Source organism: Doryrhamphus excisus, linkage group LG9 (genome assembly GCF_037039965.1).
Source record: "Doryrhamphus excisus strain RoL-2023G ecotype Guam linkage group LG9, RoL_Dexc_Guam_v1.1, whole genome shotgun sequence".
Taxonomy (NCBI): Eukaryota; Metazoa; Chordata; class Actinopteri; order Syngnathiformes; family Syngnathidae; genus Doryrhamphus; species Doryrhamphus excisus.
The window spans coordinates 16,236,062-16,257,047 of record NC_136365.1 but is presented as its reverse complement, the minus strand read 5'-3'; the positions used below and the strand labels follow the sequence as shown (position 1 = coordinate 16,257,047).

At 40.1% G+C, this 20,986-nt stretch overlaps 2 protein-coding genes across 2 annotated transcripts; both read left to right on the top strand.

Moving 5' to 3' along the window:
- The first annotated feature begins 12,949 nt into the window (after window positions 1-12,949).
- Window positions 12,950-15,933, top strand: fdx2 (ferredoxin 2). Its single transcript, XM_058087560.2, has 5 exons — window positions 12,950-13,144; window positions 13,438-13,489; window positions 13,770-13,876; window positions 14,144-14,231; window positions 14,311-15,933. The coding sequence occupies exons 1-5, from the start codon at window positions 12,967-12,969 to the stop codon at window positions 14,465-14,467; spliced, it is 582 nt and encodes a 193-aa protein (XP_057943543.2). The 5' UTR covers window positions 12,950-12,966; the 3' UTR covers window positions 14,468-15,933.
- Window positions 15,934-17,067: 1,134 nt separating this feature from the next.
- Window positions 17,068-19,685, top strand: zglp1 (zinc finger GATA like protein 1). The gene is made up of 4 exons (XM_078793493.1): window positions 17,068-18,140; window positions 18,705-18,799; window positions 19,309-19,402; window positions 19,530-19,685. The coding sequence occupies exons 1-4, from the start codon at window positions 17,077-17,079 to the stop codon at window positions 19,660-19,662; spliced, it is 1,386 nt and encodes a 461-aa protein (XP_078649619.1). The 5' UTR covers window positions 17,068-17,076; the 3' UTR covers window positions 19,663-19,685.
- The last annotated feature ends 1,301 nt before the right edge of the window (window positions 19,686-20,986 follow it).

Here is a 20,986-nt window from a genome sequence, read left to right as displayed (position 1 = left end):
TCACAGCTAGTTCGATTCCACCCTCTCTCCCTGTGCATGTGTGGGTTTTCTCCGGGTACTCTGGCTTCCTCCCACATTCCAAAAACATGCTAGGTTAATTAGCGACTCCAGTCCAGGGTGTACCCCGCCTCTCCCCCAAAGACAGCTGGGATAGGCTTCAGCACCCCCGCAACCCTTGTGAAAATAAGTGGTAGAAAATGAATGAATGAATGAACTGTGTAGAAATATGATTAAACTAATTTATCAATCAATGTGAACATCCATCCATCTAATTTCAGTCGTATATATGCTGGAGCCTATACAGTCCCTAACAGTGATTATATTATAAATATATAATATTATTAATGAGAATAAATTATTATATTAAAAATTAATAGTAATAAACTATAATAAAGTTATGAATTATAATATTATATAAAATTATAATTAATAACAATATATATAATATTATATTTAGTGATATTATAAAAATATTATAATTTATCATTTTATTAGAATTTATATATATATATATATATATAGTATATATAAAATAAATAAAATATAAATGTTAAAATAAATTATAAAATAAAAAATATAGATTAAAAAATATATAAATTATAATGAAATTATTAATATATATATGTAGCTCAAGGGTCCACTGCCATGGTTTGGGTGGCACTCTTGTATATGCATCTTTATAGTCCTGTAAACAAATCACCTCGGTAGTTTGACTTCTAGTTTCAACGTGTTGCTCTATTTCAGTCTTGATGAAGTCATGTGGCCAGGTGTTGTGGAGAAGAGATGAGGTAAATTTATAGAAGCGGGATAATTACAGTCATTATACAGTACCTTTGCTTGTATTGCCAAGTTTATTAAGAAGTGCACATTTTTAAACCAGCGAGTACACCACTACATATTAATACACAACCTGTGTGTGTAGTCTAATTAGTCTTTTAGGTGTTTGCTCACTTGTTTGGATGCGTTCATGTCCTGGAATGTGTGTGACTAAAGCTGTACTGCGCACGTTTTTCGATGAGACAGCAAATTGTGACACACCTGTTCACATCACGACATCACCCCGACTACTGTCTGGTTTTACCCCCTGATGACAGGCTATGATGCATACTGTACAGACACTGTACCGCGCAGACACCTGCACTAGTGTCCCATTCAGGATCGTAGGTAATAAACTGACTCAAATCCTTGTGGTTTGTATGCTGTCACAGTACATTGAATGTATGTATCGTGGATTTACAAGTGTGTGTGTGTGTGTCTCAGGAAACCCCAAAGTAGGAACAGCTCAATGATGCCTGTTGCAGATAGCCTATCCTGGACCGGGTGCTGCTGTTCTAGGCGACGCCAGACTGTTCAACTGCCACCTGTCAAGTCTTTATCATCATCCGCCTGCTCTAGTGCATGCGTGTCCATGTGGTCACACAAGACGGTGTGGACCGTGGTAAGCGATAAAGTGAAGGACGCCATCTGATGTTGTGGTGAAAGATTTAGAGGCCTATATGTGGCCCACTTTTTAACTGAAAACGGATGGCACATAAGTCATTATTGTGTCAAAAGTGGTCGTCAGTGAAAATGGAGGCATGGCAAATACTTCACAACCCCAACAATGGTGGACCGTATTTGTGCTTTTCCAGCCAAGGTTGCATTTGACCTAAGTCAAATTTAGCACAACACAAGTAATTGGCACACATGGATGCAGTGTTGCTTTAAAAAGTGACACTACCAACTACTGTTTTCAGACATTTTCACATCGGTGGAAGTAGACAGTCATTGTTGTCTAATGTGAAATAATGCAAAAAAGTTTTTATGTTAAAGATCTTATTGCATAAATGTAGCGTCAAAGTGAAAGTTAATCGTAGTTAATCCATAATTAATCCTGTGATTATTTTTTTTGTTCCATTTACCTTTAAGATTATATTTCACCTTGTAATAATGCAGGCTGCACAGCGGACGAGTGGTTAGCGCACAGACCTCACAGCTAGGAGTTCAATTCCACCCTCGACCATCTCTGTGTGGAGTTTGCATGTTCTCCCCGTGCATGCGTGGGTTTTCTCCGGGTACTCCGGTTTCCTCCCACATTCCAAAAACATGCTAGGTTAATTGGCGACTCCAAATTGTCCATAGGTATGAATGTGAGTGTGAATGGTTGTTTGTCTATATGTGCCCTGTGATTGGCTGGCGACCAGTCCAGGGTGTACCCCGCCTCTCGCCCAAAGACAGCTGGGATAGGCTCCAGCACCCCCTGGGACCCTCGTGAGGATAAGCGGTAAAAAAATGAACGAATGAATAATTACTTTCATAACATCATTAATTAATTGTTTTCTAGTTAATTCACAATTAATCCTGTGATTATTTTTCTGTTCCATTTACCTTTAAGGTTATATTTCACATTGTGATAATGCAGGCTGCATGGTGGTCTAGTGGTTAGCACGCATGCCTCACAGCTAGGAGACCCGAGTTCAATTCCACCCTCGACTATATCTGTGTGGAGTTTGCATGTTCTCCCCATGCATGCGTGGGTTTTCTCCGGGTACTCCGGTTTCCTCCCACATTCCAAAAACATGCTAGGTTAATTGGCGACTCCAAATTGTCAATAGGTATGAATGTGAGTGTGAATGGTTGTTTGTCTATAGTATGTGCCCTGTGATTGGCTGGCGACCAGACCAGGGTGTACCCCGCTTCTCGCCCAAAGACAGCTGGGATAGGCTCCCAACCCTCGTGAGGATAAGCGGTAGAAAATGAATGAATGAATTAATTGTGCAGGAATAGAACAATATGTTATTTTAGGATGACGTAGCGCTAAAAGGTGCGGTGTGAAACCATTATAGTCAGACACACGTCCCAGACTATGCCAAAAACATTTCATATCAGTTATGCCTTATCAACGTGGCTGTAGAAAAGATAAAGCCCTGAGCTCCAGACCATAACAATGCAGACACAGGAAACAGCGCCACCAACATGGAAACCATGCCATCTTTAACCCTCATGATGATTGCAGCATTCGAGAAGCTTGGATCAGGCATGCAGCTAATGTTGATTGGCCTTCCTTTACTTTGTGAGCAAGTCCACTTCTTTTTTCTTTTTACTTTCCTTTTCTTTGACACACTGCTTATCAGAAGAGTCTGAGTCACGCTTGGAAGACATAATGGCTCTACAAAACATATAATCTAATCTATAATTTCTACTCCATTACACTCTTCCACGCTCTGTGTGTATGCTATTGGCCCCGCCTCCACCCACCTAGACAAAGAGCTCGCTCTGTTCATGCCGTTATTCTATGGAACCAATGCCTGATTGGCAGTGGGAGATGAGGAAAACAGACACAAATGCACATGGCAACTTATTATAAAAATTAATTCATTTATTTTAATTTATCGTGTGATTAATTAATTAGTACCTCAGAAAATTAATTCTGATTAAATAGGGATAGTGGAATTTGGGACATGAATGTGACAAAAAGTTTATAACAGATTTTGATTGTTTTTGTGTGTAGTTTTAATGTGATCTAAGAAAAAAAAATGCTTAACTTCGGATCATTATCTGTATCGGGGCTAAGTCATTCGCTTTGGATCATGATCTAAATCCGAAATCTGGATTAGGATCAGTTTTGCAATGCAGACATAACTCAAAAACCTGTGATATCTTCTGATCAAGTCAAGTTAATGCAGACAAGAAATCATATTTCATGAACAAATCACAACTTGAAGATGTCTGCGCTCCATTCAGTGCCAACCTCTCAGTTATGGTTGCATTTGGAATTTCCGTAGTACAGTAAAACCCTGCATCTAAACGTATTATCCAAAAAAAAAAAAAAACTCTGTGGCTGAATCCTCTTGGAAAGACATAATGCATGATTATGCAACGTTTGGAAAAAAAAACACAGCTTTGCATCGTTCTACACAGCAGTAAACCAGCCATACTCGTAAAACAGACTTCCTGTCTCACGTCTCCTTGGGCTGTCCCAGTCTGCCAGCAGCACTGATAATACTGTTTAGACTGGCTAATCTGTAGACGTGCCAGTGTGATTCCTTAAAAGAAAGAAAGCCTGTGTTGTGTTTTGGTCACAAAGCGCAGCGAGGATGAGGGTTCATTTGAAAGATGAAGATGCAGTGTGTCAGGACATGCAGAAATGAGCCACACGTCATCACCGTAGCAACAACAAGGAGATAAAACAATGTCGTCAACAAGCTGAAAATCAGTCATGGCACAGTCGATACCATATAAGGAACTACTGACTGTCCCCTCCATAATGGTCTTAGAAAAAAAAAATCCTCAAAATAGACTGTTACGTCTTGCTAGTAACTCCTGTTTATTCCATTTTTCGGAATAAATCTAATATAATTCATAGCTGATACATCTTGGATCCTATTGCATTAACACAGAGTGCAGTTTGACATAAGGTTAACACCTTATTGTCCCAAGAGAGACGTTTTGGACTAAATGTCTGGACCACGACCGATCAATTACAGCTGCAGTCATAATCCAACTCCACACGACACACAGGCAATTAATCATTTTAATTAAGAATGAAGCCAAACAGATGCATTTGCACAAGCATGCATACTCAATTGTGGCTTGGTGTTTATTATGTCATTCTCTATGACTTCCAACACTTGGGCCGCCATCATTCATTCTGTTGCCGTGACAACACTAGAAGGCCTGCGGTTAGCTGTCTGGTGGCTTGACGTTCCAAGTAGGCCAGTGTTCCTCCATGGATAACCACAAGTGACTGACAGGGTGGTAAACCCCTCTTATGGAATACTCCATGGTAATATAAGATGTGACAATTCTGCATGAAGAGAATGAGGACTGTTGTGATTGATTCTGTTGTCCAAAATCTAGCACTAATACTGGAATTTTACTGGAATATTTTTGGTAAACCCTGCTATTTATGTGGATATAGCTTGTTAGCTTCCTGTCGTGAGCGAGCAATGGTAATTAAAGAGAAAAAGGGAATGTTATTGCAATTGGTTACCCAAAATCATTTGGAAAAGACGTTCACAGAGGTGGGCGGGTCACCCTCTGAAGGAGGAAATAATGTATTACAAGCTGACCAATCACAGCCTTCACAGCCTCCTGTCAGTGTTGCTGCATGTCAAGGAGGCTGAAATCAAAACTGAAATCAAAACAGACAACCAACAAAATGCAGCAAAACGCACCTCAGCACGTTGAAGCGTACAAATGCATCAAAATATGTGCAGTGTACAAAAAATGTATACATGTTGGCAAGTCTGGACATTTAAAAGAAGGGCAAAGGTCAGCACTAAGAGCTATTCTTGATGGAATAGCATGTTTCCAAAAACATGCTAAGTTAATTGTTGACTCCAAATTGTCCATAGGTATGAATGTGAGTGTGAATGGTTGTTTGTCTAAATGTGCCCTGTGATTGGCTGGCGACCAGTCCAGGGTGTACCCGGCCTCTCGCTCAAAGACAGCTGGGATAGGCTCTGGCATAGAAAATGGATGGATGGATGGAATGGAGTTCCACACTACTACCAAATGGTAGATCAGTTCATTGTTAGCAACTGTCATTTTTTATTGAACAATCAACAGAAAGATCTACCAAACATACTACTCCCACCTTTATTTACTGCAACCATTATTTACAAAATAATGACAAAATAAAAATTATATCAGAAAGGCAGGAAGTGTACTCCTTTTGGACATGTGGAACTGTGAACTGATTATGTGATGCATTCAATTGTAATCTGATGCATGTTCAAATGAAATAAAACCATTACCATTACCTGGTACAACAAAGAAAGTCTTGTATGGGTTTAATTGGTTGGGACCTTTTAGAATGGAAATGTTGAAAAATACTAAACTGAACTGAATCTGATTGTACTACTAGATGGAAACAGAGCAGCACTATGGAGTTTACACATCTCCTGGATGTTACAGTGTGTTGATGTTTAATGTCAAAACACTGCACAATTATATAAGTAAGGAATTAACAATGCCTCAAACAAAGCAGTCTGGACTGAGCCACTAAGTCAGAAACATTTTTTTCAAAACCTTGCATTGGAATAAAGTTTCCCAACGGGGCATAGTCTTGCCTCTTTACAGGCAGAATGTTATGTTCCATGACCTTTAAAAAGCCCGGTAACAGTTTCCTCACAGTTTATTTAAAATGCAGCCCGGTCTTGTTAGGTTAAAAGACCTGGTCGGAGATGTTGCCAAGAGTGCTTGCCAAGGAGATTGTTTTCTATTGGCTATTAGAAAGCATTGGTAGGTGGTGAACATGGCAACCCATCAGTCATATAACAGATGATATTCAATATTCCAATTATGCCCAGAAAAACACATCAAATGATCAAATCCAGCTGTAATGCTAACTGACCTCCACGGTGGTCCGAAAACTAAAAAGACGAGCCGCACAGTTGCATTCAATGAACTGTTGCTTATGTATATATATATATTTGTAATGTGCCTTATCCAGCTGATGTTCTACCAAAAACAGCAGTACAAAATAAATCGGTCCCAAAGTTTGGATTAACTCTACTGGTGTGTTTTGCTTTTCTTGGCCATTTTGTGACACTTATTCCAAAGACTAACCTCATTAGCCACGTTTACATGAGGAGTTTTTCTCTTTCCGAATGGAATCTTTCCGAATAACCTTTCCAAAAGTAATGGTATATATTGAAAGGAATATTCCAATCGCGTGTCTACATGCGCCGCTATAATCAACCAGAATAGTCAATGGGGCATGCGCAGTAAAGCGTAAACACCAACATCACGTGATACCGACTTCCTCCAGTTTTTCTTTCACTTGTTGGAATAACTCCGTATTGCCAGTTTTTCCTTCGTCCTGTCTTGAAATTTAGTTTGAATCCAAAAAAAAATCCAATGCCGATTGTTCGCCTCCATTTTTTTAAATCGAAGAACGTCTCGAGCTGCGTGTTACGTCATATCTCAGCATTTGCTGAAAGAACGCATTAGGGGAACAGGAAAAGATAAAGTTCAATCAATATTTTATAATTAAGCTCGGCACATGTTTTATATAGATATGTATTTTCTTTTTTTAATAAAACTAGACTTGTGAATGGCGTATAGAAGGGTTTAGATTCGGTTCCACAGATGGCGGTAATGCACACGAAAGCTGCTTGCCAACCGCCAATAAACAACAGAAGAAGAAGAACACCATGAAAAAGAACGCAGTCTGACAACTTTCCGATTGAGCGGATACAAGATACCTCAATCGGATTGGGGAAAGGAATATTCCACCCCTGTGAATCCGATTATATATTCATTCGGATTGGCACTTTTCTTTCGGAATGAGATGTATATAAGGTTAGATTCTTTCCGTTGAGCAAATAACCCGAATGGAATTGGAATATTTGGGTCCATGTAAACATGGCTAATAAGAGGTGTTGTGAGAAGAAGAGGAAGGAAGAAAAATAAATAGAACCACAAGAAATACAGAAGATTTACAACTTCCTTTGTGTGCTTATGTGATTTCTAGCACCCCCGTGCCCTCCAGGCTGTGACCTCTCTGCAGCGTTCCCTCTGCTAAAGGTCGACAACGAGTGGTCAGTGCTGTTTGTCAAAGGCAACACGATCGTGACACACTGGTCTCAGAGCCAGACCATCAACCACTAAAGGGGAAAAAGGTCATTAATTACAAACAATGCCCGGGCCGCAGTGGGACGTTTACATACGTAACACACAATAGTGAAAGTGTCTGATGGATGACACATAAACATCACAACAGTTTGACTCAGATGGTTCAAGCACACAGCTCCCATGATGCTTTGCTTAGTCACGCTGATGCTAAGTATCCTTTTTTGTCTGCACAGGAACAAGCTTTTATTTGACAAGCTTCCTTATTAAAAACTTGTCTGAGTCATCTGAGCAAACTTAAATATTGTCTTAACAGTTAAAAAGCGGGCATGAAGACAAAAAGGAAACTCACCAAATGGACTTTTAGTGTCTGAAGTCTTTACATATGTATGCCCTTGGCTGTGTCCTTCTCGCTCCTGGCTGCTTTCCCCTAAAACTTCCCATCTGACATCCATCCAGCTCTAAGCAGGCCCAAAGGAGAGCCGTAAAACAACTGAGACGAATTAAATAACGACTCTAATGCAAGTCAGTCATGTAATAGATGGCCACACCTGATAATGCACTTCTAGTAAAGCTGACACAACGTTATAAAAAGGGGAAATAAAAATATGGACATGATTATCGTACACAATGGCACACTTGGGACAACAACTGCATACCAGTTTGGAAACTATGTAACTTGCATTTTAGAATAGATTTTTCAATGTTTTTTTCAATTTTATTCTCTATACCAGGGCTCTCAAACTCAATTTACCTGGGGGCCACTGGAGCTAGGGTCTGGGCAAGGCTGGGCCGCATCAGGTTTTCCCCCCCAAAAAAACACATTTATTAAAAACAGAAAAATATACAAACTTTTTCAGTGCTTTGGTTCCGATTTTCTACAATAAAAGCTCTGATAAAAAATTCCACTGTTCTCAAATATCTTAATTTTTATTTTTCTGCACAAAATAAGATGAAAAATAAATAAACAAATCAAGAATAAAGAAAATCAATCAGTAATAAATAAATATAATAATAATAATAAAACGGCAAATAATAAAAACTTAAGAAACCACATATAGTTGGTGGGTAGACAAATTATTTTTTTCAGATTAAAATGAACAAAGCATTATTAGAGCCCTGTAGACATGACAAAACACGACTATAGTCACATTTATACTCTTTTTATTTACAACATATTGCGCAACTGCAGGGTCTTGAGACACATGCTAACTCGCAAACTAGAGAGCTAGCGACCTAAACGGTAGCCTTCAAGTTATTTCCTTTAAACTTAAATAGCCAAAAACTTACCACTTCCACACGGATAGGGAGGATAACTATTAACAGTTATTTAACCTTTAACATGAACATTAATCAAACGTAATAATTTTTTCTGGGTACATGATACCATACAGCATCCATATCAAACTTGCGTGGGCCGCACCAACATTAAACTTTCATATCAAGGCGGGGGCCTCAAACTAGTGTCCTGCGGGCCACATTTGGCCTGCAGGCCGCGTGTTTGAGACCACTGCTCTATACGGTAAATAAATTCTTTAAGATGGAGACAGATTTATCCTTCCACCCACTTTGGAGGTTCCCCTGAAAATGTTCTACTTTTTTACTATGCTGAATGTCATTTCCCATAAAGACAAAAGGAGAGTTATTTTAGAAAACTGACTTTTAATTGTAATGGTAATGGTTTTATTTTATTTGAACATGCATCAGATTACAATTGAATGCATCACATAATCAGTTCACAGTTCCACATGTCCAAAAGGAGTAGGAAGAAGCAAAGCTTAATAAATCCTACCTCTCCAATCTGGTACTTTTACAATCAGTAACTGTTACATTTGTTCACTTCCTGCTTTCCTAATATAGTTGAAGGTTTTTTTTTGTCATGTACCAAAGTACGAGGTGATATGACGGTACAAAAATAAAAAATATGTATATATATACTATATATATATATATAAAACTGTTTGCATACACACATCTCGATGTTTGCCATAAATTCATTTAAACAAATTTGGGCCACCAAAAATACTGTGATTTTCGTGCTACCTCTTCACACGTCCTCACAAACACATTATGTATAATAATACTGTCTGGGAATGAAGCTTGTCATTACAACGCCACACAGTAAGTGGCGGTATGCATCGCCTGTCCTGGTCTGCCAGAGAATGGAGGCAGCCAATTTAGCGAGTATGTTGCTATATTTAGAAAGTGTTTACACCGCTTTTGAGACTCCATCCATTTTCTTCCACAGCATCCAGTCTAATTCCATGTGTTTGCGTCACATCCAATTTGCTACTCCCTCAATGCCACAATCCACCACCGCATATAGATTACAGTCCTGCATGAAACACTATCTAAGATCCCTCGGCAAGGACATTGTCTTTTATCGCAAACGACGACAGGGAAGCACTATCATGTCGAAACCAAAGACTAAGCAAAGCTTCTGCGCACATTGTCACATATCATGACATCATATGAGCTAAACTCAAAATACGTCCTAGAGGTTAAAGAATTTCTGGGTAAAAGAGAATAATGGACGTACTGATGACATCCAACCCTGTCTCTCTCCCACCAACTACCCTCATTCACTACATAAACCTCCTCTTTGGTCTTCCTCTACGCCTCCTACCTAGCATCCTTCTACCAATATATTCACTATCTCTCCTCTGGACATGTCCCAACCATCTCAGTCTGGCCTCTCTGACTTTATCTCCAAGGCCTCTAACATGTAATGTCCCTCTGATGTTTTCATTCCTGATCCTATCCATCCTGGTCACTCCCAATGAGAACCTCAGCATCCTCATCTCTGTTACCTCCAGTTCTGCTTCCTGTCTTTTCCTCATGTTTTTAATACTTGAAATATTAATTCGTTCATTCATTCATTTTCTAGTGCTTATCCTCACATGGGTTGCAGGGGTGCTGGAGCCTATCCCAGCTGTCTTCGGGCGAGAGGCGGTGTACACCCCGGACTGGTTGCCAGCCATTCACAGGGCACATATAGACAAACAACCATTCACACTCACATTCATACCTATGGACAATTTGGAGTCGCCAATTAACCTAGCATGTTTTTGGAATGTGGGAGGAAACCGGAGTACCCGGAGAAAACCCACGCATGCACGGGGAGAACATTCAAACTCCACACAGAGATGGCCGAGGGTGGAATTGAACTCAGGTCTTACTTGAAACATTGCTGAAAAAAAATGGTTGATATAGTATACAGCATGTACGTACATACACGGTGTGTTCTCCAGGGGAGACTGAGTTGATGGCTTTATCATACTTTACATATCTTTCACTGAAAGCTGCATGAATGATGTGCTGAAGGAGGTATGGACTATGTGCGTTTGTGTGTAGGGGTGTGAGCTATACTATGAGGCATAGTGAGCAGGATGTAAGGATGTAATGTATGAAAAAAAAAAAAAAACAGCAGTCAGGGGTCACTTTATATCCAAATGTGTTACGGTCTCCACCCATCACACACCTACACACACATGCACAGTACAAAAAGCTCAATGACATACAGGTGCTTCACATTCATAGAAAGGTAAACTGTCCCTGGACACTCATCCCGTGCAGGTGCAACATAAAATGCAATGATTCATATTCCTGTGCTTGCTATTAAATGCAAATGTCAACATGAGAGCGTCCAATTTGTGACGTCTTTCCCTCCACATTGGGAGGAACCTCTGTGGCCAGATGGGAGGTAGTAAGTATATTCCTCAAAACCAACTTTCAGACAGGCCTTGTCCCTGAAGTGCAAGTTATTATATACTGTATATAAAAAGCACGATAAGAAAAGAAAGAGAAATTATAGTGTGATCCCAGTGGGACGGCTCGTCAGTCATTATAGTCACACAAGTGTATAAATCTTGGAGGAAAACGTCAACATCATGCTCTTCTGAGTTTTACTGCTACTCTCTCAAGGCATCTAATAGCATATCGGTTTCTTTTTGGAGAATAACCCCATTTCTTTCTCTCTGTCTTATGAATCTCAAGAGCCTCAAGACAAAACATCTCTTCTCCATCTCCACACACAGGAGTCAAACACACTACCGTTTGCTCTACATGGCCAACCTGCATCAAAGCTCTTGTTTAGGTTTGTCTCCCTCTGGAGCAGATGAAAACAAAGTAAGGCAGGTTTAGACTGATGCATGTAATCAGCGAGTAATAGAGTATTTTGTTTTCCTTCTTGCTGCATATGCTTCTTTAAACAGAGACATCTGCCTAACAGTTTTTGAACAGATGTCTGCAGCTTGAACGTATTACAGTAGCAACAGCGACACGTGTCAACACATCCAAATAGAGCACTCTATCATCACAGCTTTAAGTCCTGCCTAAAGAATTTGTTTACATACATTTATTCACTCAATAACAGGGTACATATAGGTAACCATGTTTTGAGAAATGTTATTATAAATCAGCATAGCAGCTAAAATCAAAATACTTTATTGCAATTTTTTTTGTGTCTTTTCCCAAGAAGTGGTCGCCACTGGAAGTCAACCGTATGTTTAGTTGGCTTACTTTTGAACAAAGAGTGTCCTTTTACGCTGTACATTGTTGTTCATATTTGATGTAATCTATTTATTGTCCACATTATTTTTTATTTTTTATTTTTTATTTTTTATTTTTTATTTTTTATTTTTTATTTTTTATTTTTTATTTTTTATTTTTTATTTTTTATTTTTTATTTTATTATTACACGGGAGCCAGGCAACGACATTTTGTTGGCAATTTCACTGCTGTATTATTGTGCAATGACAATAAAGATAAGATAAGATATGCCTTTATTCGCCCCTCAGTGGGGAAATTTGCATTGCACAGCAGCAAGAGTACAGAATCAGTTAAGCAGTACAAAATACACAATATAGAAAAATAAACAATATAAACAACCCAAGTATTAACAAAATCAACAGTTTTTCCCAGAGTTATATACGTACAATACAGTATGTAGATAATATGAAACAAGATGAGATATATGACCAGTCTATACACTGAGATCTTGCTAATGAGTTAATATGAGGCATTATAGAAATACTTCACATAGAACTTAGTATATTGCATTTAGAGCCCTTAATATTGCACATGGAGGTTGATCAGATATTGCACAGTGAATGGGGTCTAGAGTAACTATACTGACTATAAAAGCAAGCGGAAGAAAGTCTATGTCTATGTCCTTCCTTATGCAACCCTCTGATTTTATTCTGCATTGGGACCGGCACTGGACATCTCCAATGGCTGAGTTTTGGGGGTCCTGACCAGGCCTGACCTGTGCAAATCAGCAAATGACAGTATATAGTAGTTGCCTGATTCCAAATTAGAGTTACAGCACCCTCTAGTGACCAAACAACTTCACTTTTATAGAAGTATTTTCCTATTGGCCGATGTTGTCCACGTGATCAAAACACAGTCATGGCGGCCTCCGTTGCAGTTCGCTCCAGCATGGGGCTGACTTTGAGACTTTCGCGAGTTATACCAGACTGCATCACATGCCACCTGTCCAGGTTAAAGACCTATATGTCTTATTTACAGAGGAGAGACTCCGCGGATAGTTTCCGCACCACCAATCGATACTTACAGACGAGTACAGGTGAGTAAATCAGCTTGCTAGTTTCACCCAGTGTAATTGTTTTGCGTCGCTGGCTAAGTTATGTCGTCTTATAGCATCTACTTGTTACTTTAACGCCTTTTTGCTGACACTTCGTAGCTAATGTTGCTGCGTTCCAATCTGTCAGCAAAATCAACATTTCGCTTAGTGACGCTTGTGTAACCTCAATAAATGACGTTGTGAAACATCGAGTAATAAGTCAAATATATTCATGGCTTGTTCACCGCCCTGACAAGAAGTACTTTGTGGTCTTGTGTCCTCTTTTCTTTGCTAAGGTTTGTACCACAACGAGGAGAACAGTTCCGATGAAGACAACTCAGAAGACGTGTAAGTCTGCAATGCTTTTATTGTGGAAATGAACGGAAATTGTACTTTTTGGGTGTCGCAATTGACAGCGGAAGTGTGGTTATCATTTTGGCAGTAAACGTCATTTTGTTAATGTGTTAGGTATCACTTTTCAAATTAAATCATACATATTAAATAGTGAAAGTTCAGGAGATTCAAGAAGTCAGTCATTTAAAAGAATAAAGGCTATTTGTAATGTTGCCTTTCCTAATATATTTTCATCTGCTTTACTTTTGATGTGAATGTGTTTACTCTCTTTCAGGGTTAATGTGGTGTATATAGACCGATCGGGCCAGAGGATTCCAATTAAAGCCAAAGTGGGAGACAATGTTTTATATTTGGCTCACAAGAATGGAATAGAACTTGAAGGTGGGTACTAATACATGCAGCCATTTCCGTTTCTTATTAGGGTCACATGTAAGCTTGAGACTATTCCAGCTGACTTTTGGAAAGAGGCAAGGTACAACCCGGACTAGTCACCAATCAATCACAGGACATGCTAACCACTATCTACTATGCTGCTCCTGGGTCTTATACGGTTTAAGAACCTAACATTAACAAATGTAATATAATAGTTTGTGTTGCTGGACACTCTATTGAAGCTAATTGTTGCATGTGCTGTATATTGCTCTTCAGGGGCGTGTGAGGCATCGCTTGCCTGTTCAACATGCCATGTGTATATAAGCGCCGACCATCTTGACACACTGCCCGAGCCCCTCGAAAGGTAGGCATGACTTTTAATAGAATTATTACAATATAAAATATTATGAATAACACAGAAAATCTATGTGTTGTTGTTTTAGGGAGGATGACATGCTGGACATGGCGGCCATGCTCCAGGAGAACTCCCGGCTGGGATGTCAGCTCATTCTCACTCCAGAGCAGGAGGGCATGGAGATAACTTTACCCAAAGTTACTAGAAACTTCTATGTGGACGGCCATGTTCCCAAACCTCACTGAGAAGACAAAGAAAAGGCGAGATTGCTACAAACTCGACGCCGTTGCACAAGCAAGGAAATGCATGGCTTGTGGGAAGTCCATAGAAACTCTAAAAGTTCTTGACTGACAAATTTAGTGTTTACTGAGGTGGACTCTCCAAGAACAGAATGAAGTCAATGGTTACATCTATTTTTTATGTGGAAGGTCCTCAGGCCGGCTCAGTCACACAAGGTTCTTTCTTAAAATAAGATTTCTGAGATTTTGGTCAACGTTCAGCGACAGCGCCCTCTGCTGGATTAATTAGCAGCACACATTTTTCCCCTTACTGATCAAAACACTTCACCATGAAAAAAAAATCTTATTCACAATTTAAAGCAGCAGAACAATTCCAAATATGTAAGGCGGTGAATGCCATACCGTGACTAAGTGGGGATTCACTGTGTTACGAGAAAAAAAATTAATATTAGGAGAACAAAGGCGTAACTTTAGTGAGCAAATGTCCAAATACCTACATGCATGCTAAAGCATCAGATGCTGTCCTCTAGAGCAGCGGTTCTTTGCAGTCATGGACTCCTTTTAAGAATACAATGAAAGCGATGGACACCCTTCCATTTTTCAGCGTGTCCCTATAATACTCCTTTTGTGTGCAGAATGGAACATTCCATGTTACAGCTCATATACGCACAAATATTGCCAGAGAATGCTCTGTCATTTCACTGCCACCATCTTTATCATCATATTTCACTTGTCAAATATGACCTAATTTTGTGTGTTTCTTTTGTATTTGTATAGGGTTTGTGGCTGCTTTCAATTGAGTCCAACTTTGGCAACACTATAAACATTTCAAAACACATCCAAGTTGGAAGTGTAACGTCAAATCTTTTCTGAGCAGTTGGTTCAAACACAGGTGGTCCTCGGGTTGCAACGAAGCTTGTCTGAAGCCATACCTAACACTTAAATCCCTCAGATGCTTTAAAATACTGTAGTAATTTAGCAGTTAAGTATATCGTTAAGGAGTTGTGTGATTTCTGACACTCTGTGGAGTCGTGAACGTAGCATTAGTTCTGTACTGTGTGTGCGCGAGCGTGTGTTTGTGCCATGGATTATTGACAGACCGCCTCCTCATCGTCTTTACAATGGCCGGGTAGACGTAAAAATACCATTTTAATGCCTAACGATGGTCGCGACAGTCGAGCGATTGTATCTAGTTACCGAATAGTCTGAATTAAACACATTCGTAAACCACAAAACATCGGAACACCGAACGCTGTGAACTGAGGACCGCCTGTAACTGTGATTCAAACCAGCTCCATGTTAGCATCGCCACTTCAGACCCATTTAATTGTTAATTCCAATGTACCTGTTCGATTTATGCACACATGTATATCACTTCAATATGTCATATTGTGTCCTTAAAATAACTATTTAAAATTGTTCAATAAAGTACATTTTAAAGTTGTTTTGAATAGATTTTTCTCATCTAGGATTTATGGTCAACAATGCTACATTGGTCTCAATATAAATATATCATATTTTGTCTTGCTCCTGTTGTTTCTTGTTTTTGCATGTTGATGCTGTATTTAAAATATGATGAGCTTTTGTCCAATAGTGTACATAAAGTGCAAAATTATTCCAAATTTATAGGCTATGTTTATGGTGACGTTTAAATTAATGGCAGCGCCATTACGTTAAGCAGCATCACCTGTGGAGCGCCGACTGGTGCAAAAGTCTCCCGGCCAAAAGTGCATCGGATGAGGGTGATGTAAGGTGAGCAAGACCGACGAAAATAGTCCTCGTTTGTATATGTATATATTTAAAAAAAAAAAACATTTTTTAGCACATTTGGTCGTTTTAGACGCAAAATGTCCAGAACTCTTTGAACTTTCAGTCGCTCACGTGAGGCGATGGAGATCAAACGACCGCCGCCGATTTATCTCTGGGGGGGTAAAGAAACTACTTCGAAAAGTTCATTTATTCAACATGGAACGGATATGTTGAATGTTTTGCCACCTTTGTTTTGGTGAGTTTTTTGGAATTGTTAACTACACAGAAAATGTTAAAGTGTTAAGCAACCGTAAAACTATTACATTCTGTTTAAAGGTTTAAAGGTTATCATTGTTTCAGTCTCTCCTTCCCAAACGTACTCTAAAAGTAACAGTAGCAGCTGGAAAATATATTAATGTATTTTAATATACTGTATGCTCATTAGCCACATCTTTATTGACACTATAATATGAGCTTTATATTTAGAATGATTTATTATTATTATTATTATTATAGGTTATTAGGGGCTTGTCTATGCAAATGCTTTATATTGCGCTTTGTGTGAGTCTGTGCGCTCTTTACCAAAGGCCCTGTAACTAGAATTTTAAAAATAATTAACTAAACTCTTACTGTGGCACTTGTACCTGTATTATTGTACATTTTAAATCATAATATTTAAGTCTTAGTTGTAGATAGTAGCACAAAACAAAATTGAACACCATAAAATATGCTCTATAAATGGTAAGGGAGAGTCCACCTGTATTATATTTAGTCTGTACAAGACTCTCTGAAGTAAAATGGAATTTGGAGGAAATTAGCACAGATCTAACAGCCGTTTATGTCCATCATGCAGACATCGCTTCAACATGAGCACAGGTCAAGGTTCAACGGCGGGACCCCAGACGACAGAACAAGATGCATCACAATCTGCGCTCTTCTACCTTTTCCAGGAAATTTCCAAACTGGGGTCCCCCATGCACGACAGCGTAATGGACGCTAGTACACTGTCCTCCTGGCAAAGTGTTAAAAAGGAGAGTGATGATGCCGATTTGTGTCAAACCTCTAACACCCTGTCCTCGTCACCCTTTGAACGTGATGAGACCATGCTGACAAAAGCAAAGATGCAGACAATGTTGAGAGGGGAGGAGGTGGGTGGAGGCCATAGCCCTTTGAGAGTGCTGAGTCTGATCAACCTGCAGTGTAAGAGACTCATGGATCAAGGACACGTGGAACCAAATATAAGGGCACTATCGTCCACCATAAGAGGTGCAAACTATCCAGAAACTGAAAGTTTTGAGCATGCTTGGAGACCAAGACCTGTTGCGGGAGCATCCGCTTGTATCACTCCAATAAATAATGAGCAAGAGTTCTTGGCTTCTAAACCTCAGAGCTGTGTCAAAGAGTCAAAATCCATCAATCAAAAGGACATTCCTCCATCGTTGTCTAAGGAAACCAAAACCAGTGCTGAGAAGTCATTGAAGGGGCAACAAGGTGCCTCCTCTGTCGAATATCTTCATCCCAGTGGAAGTTCTGTGTCACTTCAGCACACTCCTAAAGTATTTCTTGGTAGTCAAACTGATTTTGACTTAAACATTGTGGATCTATCAAAGCCAGCTCTCACCCTTGACCACAATGCAAACCTCACGTGGATGATTGGCGGACAACACTCAAAACCAGATGGCAGAAACTCATCTAAATCAGAGAGTGCAGCTCCCATTGAAGCAAAACGTCAAGAAGGAAATGATCCCCCAGTAACATGTCACTGTTCATCCAAGTCATCTGAGAGAACCAGAATTCCACGAAAACAACCTAATCCCAGCCGCAGCGTCGATATCCAAAACCCACACTTGCAGGGAGTGACGTTCCGAATAGACGCAGAGTTGGATGACAGCAGGGAAAATTGCCGGCTTCTGATAACTTCCAAATATAGGTGAGGACACACTTGGCCAGACGCTGGTTCCATCCCATAAACTAATACAAGGGTGTAGAGCATTTTGACATGAGACCAAGACGACACCTAACAATCAACAGTTTCCTTTCTGAGACTGTAAATGGGATGTTCTCCGAGATCTGAGATTTTCTGTCTGTCAGCAGGTTGTAATAAAGGGACTAGAAAAATCTCAAAGGTAATATCGGATGTTAGCCCTTGAGCTTGTGCTGTCTTCTTCATCATGCAGTAGTCTGGCTCTTTTGAAGCCCATTGGTGATGGTAGATTTCTGTAACACTGTTGCTAGAGGGTGTGCGCATGAAGCACAAAATGAGATGTCGCGAGAGGTTCACAGCATGAGCGACTAGTAGTGGCGTATATACCCCACAATATACTCCATGAGATGTTATGGCACAGTACATATACGGTATAGTAAACAAAGGAGGGATGCCTGGTGGAATATGCTGTGGTTGTCTACCATGTATTTCTACTTAGTCCTATGCGTAACCCTTCTTGAAAACAACACTGTGGTTCATATTGTCAGTGTGATATGTTTCCAACCTCAGCAAGAAGCCCGACAAGAGTGCGCGCAAACCCAGGACAAGGACTCGAACCTCGGAGATGACCAGCAGCTCGGAGGAGGAGACGAACACTACATCAAGTGTGTAATACTATACATTTGTTTATTAGTAGGAGAATGGTTGTTTGTCTATATGTGCCCTGTGATTGGCTGGCGGCCAGTCCAGGGTGTACCTCGCCTCTCCCCCGAAGACAGCTGGGATAGGCTCCAGCATCCCCCCCCCTTCGACCCTCGTGAGGATAAGTGGTAGAAAATGAATGGATGTTTATTAGGAGCCTTAGTCATATAGAGTTGTGTGAATTATTTTTTTCCCGCAGGGGGGCGCTGTTACACACATGGAAAACTGCCTTTTACAGTACTGAATTCTCAATTATGTGTTGAAGTGTGTCATCATTTTCTAATCAGGAGACAAAATGATAATGTGTAGCAGTAGGTGGCTTATGCAGTGATGGAATGGGGGGGCATGTACAAAAAAATAAAACAGCAAACATTGTATAATTTTTCCTTGAGTTGCGTAAGAGGAGGGTTTTACAATATAGTCCCAATATCCACCACACCAACTACTAATGTACTGTTCAATGTCTCACTAGGAATCAAAATGTGTGCATCATGCTGCACGAGAAAGACCCCCATGTGGAGAGATGCAGAGGATGGGACCCCTCTCTGCAACGCTTGTGGCATCAGGTACTTGGTCCTTATTGACATCAACTTGCACACATTATGGCTGCGAGGCACACTCCACTTTAAGTGGATACTGTATTTTTTCATTTTTTCAAACATTTTTTTTTTCTTCATCATGATGTCTTGAAAGGTACAAGAAGTACAGAGTACGCTGTAACAACTGCTGGCACATCCCAAGAAAAGAAAGTAACTCCAGCTCACACTGCCTCAAGTGTGGAAACTTTGTGAGGATCACCTCCACTCAGCACAAACACACATCTTAGAACATGCACTCACTCCACACACACATCCAGTGGTGGTTAAAACAATGTCGGTTATTTGTGTGAGAAATATCTATGAAAATATGAAAACTAAGTGCATACAGTTGTAATGTTGGCAATGTTTAAAAGAGGTGCCATTTATTTATGTTGCCGATTTTTAGATTTATATGTTTTGTCTTGTAGTGTTTGGGCTGTTTTCTTTTTGGGCCATAGTTATTATATTATTAGCGTGAGTGTTTTTGTGAGGATATTTTTGTGTGATAATATAACAATGGGTTTTTGGTCTTGGCATTAAATTATGTGTGAATATCTTCCATTTGTTTGTTTTTTCAGGTTGAAAGAAGATGTTTAGTCATGTAAAAGGCGGGGTGATAATTCTATATATATATATATATATATATATATATATATATATAGTATATCAACAGAATGTGTGTACATGCCAGTTTAAGGGAAGTAGTGTGTATTAATGAGACTCAGTCCAGCATGGATTTTTCTTATTGGAACCCACTGGATTATGCAGGGCGTGGCCAGTGAGTGTAAGCATCATAAAGAACAAACCATGGACTCTTCTCTCTGTTTGAATGAGGTGGTGCTGTTTAGGTAAGAGGAGTAGGAGGAGTAAGAGGAGGACGCATGTAAAACGCCAAACACCGTCAATGTTGCAGTCAGCTAAATGAATCCGCTAAACCAGTTTTTCTTTGTCTTTAACCATAACGGACCTGTACACACGGAGGACCATGACTTTGGACCACAAAGCTACTGACAACACAGAGCTTGACTCGGGTTTAATGGACCAGCTCCAGGATGGAACCTCCTTGGTGAAGCCTCCTTACTCTTACATTGCCCTCATCACCATGGCGATCCTGCAGAGTCCCAAAAAGAGACTCACCCTCAGTCAGATCTGTGACTTCATCAGCCACAATTTTGCCTACTATCGGGAAAAGTTTCCTGGCTGGCAGAACTCAATCAGACACAACTTGTCCCTCAATGACTGTTTTATCAAGGTCCCGCGGGAGCCCGGCATTCCCGGGAAAGGGAACTTTTGGACTCTGGACCCCATGTCAGCTGATATGTTTGCAAACGGGAGCTTTCTTCGGCGGAGGAAACGCTTCAAAAGGCAACACCTGCCCTGGAGGGCTGTGAAGGCAAGAGCAAGTTCTCATCCTGGACGGAACAGGGTTGGTGCCCCCCAGCAGGGAACTGAGATGTGCCACCACCCCAGCAGCCTCATGGTTGGGCCAGGCCCCCCATCTTTAAGAACTGTTGGTCCTGCTTTGTCGTCACCCCTTTCTAAGAGATGGAACGTGTATGCCTCTATTCCACC

Excerpts from the sequence above, each read along its gene's own strand:
- fdx2 (XM_058087560.2), top strand. The coding sequence starts at position 12,967 with ATGGCGGCCTCCGTTGCAGTTCGCTCCAGCATGGGGCTGACTTTGAGA. Across the intron at positions 13,877-14,143 it reads GAATGGAATAGAACTTGAAG|GGGCGTGTGAGGCATCGCTT; the intron begins GTGGGTACTAAT and ends ATTGCTCTTCAG. Across the intron at positions 14,232-14,310 it reads CTGCCCGAGCCCCTCGAAAG|GGAGGATGACATGCTGGACA; the intron begins GTAGGCATGACT and ends TTGTTGTTTTAG.
- zglp1 (XM_078793493.1), top strand. The coding sequence starts at position 17,077 with ATGAGCACAGGTCAAGGTTCAACGGCGGGACCCCAGACGACAGAACAA. Across the intron at positions 18,141-18,704 it reads CTGATAACTTCCAAATATAG|CAAGAAGCCCGACAAGAGTG; the intron begins GTGAGGACACAC and ends TTCCAACCTCAG. Across the intron at positions 19,403-19,529 it reads TGCAACGCTTGTGGCATCAG|GTACAAGAAGTACAGAGTAC; the intron begins GTACTTGGTCCT and ends ATGTCTTGAAAG.